The 4,618-nt window shown below is 45.3% G+C and overlaps 1 protein-coding gene across 1 annotated transcript; it reads left to right on the top strand.

Annotated features, from left to right (window-relative positions):
• The first annotated feature begins 1,216 nt into the window (after window positions 1–1,216).
• Window positions 1,217–4,050, top strand: LOC118231420 (fibroblast growth factor 20-like). Its single transcript, XM_035425198.1, has 3 exons — window positions 1,217–2,090; window positions 2,818–2,921; window positions 3,338–4,050. The coding sequence occupies exons 1-3, from the start codon at window positions 1,814–1,816 to the stop codon at window positions 3,581–3,583; spliced, it is 627 nt and encodes a 208-aa protein (XP_035281089.1). The 5' UTR covers window positions 1,217–1,813; the 3' UTR covers window positions 3,584–4,050.
• The last annotated feature ends 568 nt before the right edge of the window (window positions 4,051–4,618 follow it).

Below are 4,618 nucleotides of genomic sequence, written 5' to 3'. Positions count from 1 at the left end.
TGTTCTTCCCATGCATCGCGAGATGTGGATTTCACCCCGTTTCACCTGAATGCTGAGACCAGGCAAAATAATCCTTATATTAGCGATGTATCAGGGCCTGCAATCCCATAAAGAGATAGTTATCCAGTCATATTTTCTCCTTCTGCATTATGATGGAATATATATATATATATATATATATATATATATATAAAAGGAAACACACACAAAATTTGACAATTTGACGTCTTCATTGTGCAATATTGATTTTAATGTGAACTGTTGTTGTTTCCTACATTGGGAAGATTGATTTTGTTTGAAAGTATTTTGGCAATCATAAATACTAATGAGCTTGGGGATATAAATGGGAAAAACACGTCAATAGAGATTTCAGTTGATGAATCACCAAGGTGTCATGGGAGGTTAGTCGCAATCGGCCTATTTTGGTCAATGCAACCGTGTGTTCTGCGAATCAATTCTAAGTAATAACATGCGCATTCATCACCTAATGTTCACTTTCAGGTATCTACATGCATTATAAAGCTAGTGACTTAGTTCAATACGCAGTGTTACTCACCTCCTTTAAGTAGACGGAGCAAAATGGCTGTTTGAACTTTGAATAACATACGGGCTTCAAATAGGTTTCTCTCTTTTGTTAGACATCCTCTTATGTTCAAGGAGTACTGCAGGCCCAAGTTTCTCATCTTTGATCGCATCGTCTTTGATTTTGTTTCACAACACAGTTCAGTTTTATTATTATTATTCAAAAAAAGATCAGTTGATTCTTGACTCGGATAGCTTGACAGATGTTTTAACAATCTTCAGTTTGGTTATTTTTAAATAAAGGAGGACACTATATACAAGTTGAAGACGACAACAAGTGTGGGATATAGGCAGTTATAAAGAAATCTTTAATTATTTTATCGTTGCTGTTTCGTATTATAGCCTATGTAAATATAAAGTGTGAATATTATATTATATTGTGCATGTAGGCCTACAAATTTGATTGAATTCCTTTAATGTTTTAATTTTGTATATCGTCACAAATTCATCATTGGCTAAAATTGAAGTGAACTCAAAAAACAGCACTATACAAAATTAGCAACGGACAGTACCTCTCTCTCTCTCTCTCTCTCTCTCTCTCTCTCTCTCTCTACCTTTAGGGAAAAAAAAATCTGTCAACCAAGGCAAGGCAGGTCTAAACTCAGAGCACCGCCCATAATCTTTGCTCGCATTTTGCACCTGTCACGCGTCTTCCAGGCACTCTCAAAACACATCATCCTATAGTGAGCAGACTCATACCCGGGTAATCACCTCTTGTGTCGCTCACCCCTCAAGAAAGGGCCAAGGAGACATCTTAAATGAATATTATTCTCTTGAAAGGAAAACTCTTTCGCACTTTTCTGCGCTCTTTTCGTAATCCGCCAATGCAATGACCCTGCGAACAACCTGAGTTTCAACATCAAAGGCGTGAAGATATTGAGGATCAAGGAAAAATATTTCAAAAAGAAACCATCTTAAGAGCCCAATTAACATATATCAGAAGGACATTTACATATGGTATGTATTTAAAAGGGTGGCATACAGTATCAGTATCAGTACAATATCAGTACTAGAGCATTCCGCTGAACAGAATCGGTGACTAAAGGGAATCCTAAACACCGTAGTCACAAGGAACAGTCAGAGAGAGAGAGAGGGAGCATGTGTTAAGTAACGGACGCGGATGTAAACACGCAGTAAGCAGCAATCGTCTACTGCGCAAAGGTGTTTTCTCCAGACCGCTCCGGCTGAAGTTTCCTGATCCGAGAGACGGCAACGAACGGCGCATTTTGTGATGGCTCCTGTTGGCGAAGTGGGAAGCTTCTTGCACGGTATCGAAGGTTTCGGACACGTCGGATCCCATTTTGTTCTGACGCCCGCCGGGGAGAGTACAGCTCTGTTGGGCGAGCACCTGGTCCCGGCGGAGAGACTTTCCCGGAGTACCTCCGCGGATTTAATGCATTTAAAGGGGATTCTGCGTAGAAGACAGTTGTACTGTAGAACTGGATTTCACCTGGAAATACACCCAGACGGAACCGTGCAGGGGACGAGAAAAGACCACAGTCGATTCGGTATGGTTATTATTATTATTATTATTATTATTATTATTATTATTATTATTATTATTATTATCACGTAGTAATCACACTACTTTTGAATATTGTTTCATAACCATTTGAAGTTGCATTCGGGATACATTTTCTATACACTAGACTACTGCTGTGTTATGAGGTCAGCGTTCGAACAGTATTATCTCACAACAACGCTGTTATTGTTTACTAATATCTAATAACGTTGATCATGTCGGAGAGATGGCGATAACGCAGCATCGGCTCCGTACTTTTCCTCGGTCTCTGGCTTGTTTGACGCGTACGGTGGCTTTCATTCGAAGTGCGTTCTAGGGGTTAATTGCGGTTTTGCTTGGTCACCTAAAGATATACTCACAAGTGCATTCCACCGTCTCTCAAGCGACACTCGCCACATAAATCACTCTGTGTGGTTTTAACGACATGACAAAATCAGTCGAACAGTCAGCCTCCAACGGAGAAAGGTTGATGCACCTTTAGGCTTCACGCAGGATGTGGCGATGTTCTTTTGCGCAACAGTAATGCACCAACCTCTGCACTGTGATAAGTGTGTTTTAAAGAGATGATGAAGTCAACGGTTTTACTTTAAGGTTGCATTTCAGTAAAGTTACATTCTAGTGAAGTCTGTTGAATTAAACGATTGCTTATTGCTTTTAGAATTACCAAGGGCAAACAAATAACACTAACGTCACGTCACGTTATTCTTTTACAGGTATTTTGGAATTCATCAGTCTTGCAGTTGGAATGATAAGCATACGAGGGGTGGACAGTGGACTGTACCTGGGAATGAATGACAAAGGAGAACTATACGGCTCTGTAAGTATCTGTCATCAATCTATTTATTATATATTTATTTTATTTAGGCATTTATTATGTATTATGCATTTAGATGCACACTACGCTCAAACTATGCAACGTGCAGGTCAATCTTGAATTCTTTCACATTGAATGAAGGAATTAGTTGTTTCAGGGCTCTAAGCTTCCTGATTAAAGTGTTGAGGCAAAGTTATACCAGCAGGTGGTGTAAATGTGTTCCCTTTGCTGTACAGTGTACATCAACCTCAAACTGATAACACAAATCATGAGATAGTTCTAATTCATAACTCACAACTCTTTCATTGATGCTGCTCTGTATAGTATATATGACCTCATGTAACTGATGTTGCAGTAAGCATCACTGGCTGTGGAGATTACTCTCAGCTAATAGACACATTTCATTTTTTTTCTTTCAGGAAAAGTTAACAGCAGAGTGCGTCTTCCGGGAACAGTTTGAGGAGAACTGGTACAACACCTATTCGTCCAACCTCTACAAGCACGGAGACAAGGGCGCCCGCTATTTTGTGGCCCTGAACAAGGACGGCACGCCCCGAGACGGGACGAAGTCGAGGAGACACCAAAAGTTCACGCATTTCCTCCCGAGGCCTGTGGACCCCGACCGGGTTCCGGAACTTTACAAGGAGGTCCTGGGACACAGCTGAGGGGCGGCGGAGGCGGCGGCTTATTTTATTTTCGGCGAAGAACGAATTCGTGCTGCAGTCCGCGAGTTCCGTGGAAACAGGGATGTAAGCGTGTTGTGGCTCCCCCCCGGTAGCGGGACAGAGGAGGGCCGATGGCGGGATAGCACGGGCGGGGAGGGGGGGCCCCTCCTGGGAGCATAAAAGGAGTGCTCTCAGAAGCAGGAAGGACAGTCTAGAATGTCAGGATTCGAGCCAAGAGCCAGGACCCCGGAGCCAGGAGGTCCTTTTCTGTTTGAGGCTGGTCTGTCGCTGCTCGGAGCTGTGGGTAAATGCAAGGGGGGTGCGGATTAGCTTCAGAGCTGCTAGCAGAGCTGCTAGCATCGCCCCCATGGAGCAGAGCTGTTAGCATCGCCCCACAGAGCGGAGCTGTTAGCATCGCCTCACAGAGCAGAGCTGCTAGCATCGCCCCACAGAGCAGAGCTGCTAGCATCGCCTCACAGAGCAGAGCTGTTAGCATCGCCCCACAGAGCAGAGCTGCTAGCATCGCCTCACAGAGCAGAGCTGCTAGCATCGCCTCACAGAGCAGAGCTGCTAGCATCGCCCCACGGAGCAGAGCTGCTAGCATCGCCCCACAGAGCGGAGCTGTTAGCATCGCCTCACAGAGCAGAGCTGCTAGCATCGCCTCACAGAGCAGAGCTGCTAGCATCGCCTCACAGAGCGGAGCTGTTAGCATCGCCCCACGGAGCAGAGCTGCTAGCATCGCCCCACGGAGCAGAGCTGCTAGCATCGCCCCACAGAGCGGAGCTGCTAGCATCGCCTCACAGAGCAGAGCTGCTAGCATCGCCTCACGGAGCAGGGCTGTTAGCATCGCCCCACGGAGCAGAGCTGCTAGCATCGCCCCACGGAGCAGGGCTGTTAGCATCGCCCCACAGAGCGGAGCTGCTAGCATCGCCCCCATGGAGCAGAGCTGTTAGCATCGCCCCACAGAGCAGAGCTGCTAGCATCGCCCCACGGAGCAGAGCTGCTAGCATCGCCCCACGGAGCAGAGCTGCTAGC

Source organism: Anguilla anguilla, chromosome 7, assembly GCF_013347855.1.
Source record: "Anguilla anguilla isolate fAngAng1 chromosome 7, fAngAng1.pri, whole genome shotgun sequence".
Classification (NCBI taxonomy): Eukaryota; Metazoa; Chordata; class Actinopteri; order Anguilliformes; family Anguillidae; genus Anguilla; species Anguilla anguilla.
This window is presented reverse-complemented; position numbering and strand designations above follow the sequence as displayed.

Bases quoted from the DNA above. Each gene is read 5' to 3' on its own strand.
- LOC118231420 (XM_035425198.1), top strand. From the start codon at position 1,814: ATGGCTCCTGTTGGCGAAGTGGGAAGCTTCTTGCACGGTATCGAAGGT. The intron at 2,091-2,817 runs GTATGGTTATTA...ATTCTTTTACAG, and splicing joins AAAAGACCACAGTCGATTCG to GTATTTTGGAATTCATCAGT. The intron at 2,922-3,337 runs GTAAGTATCTGT...TTTTTCTTTCAG, and splicing joins AAGGAGAACTATACGGCTCT to GAAAAGTTAACAGCAGAGTG.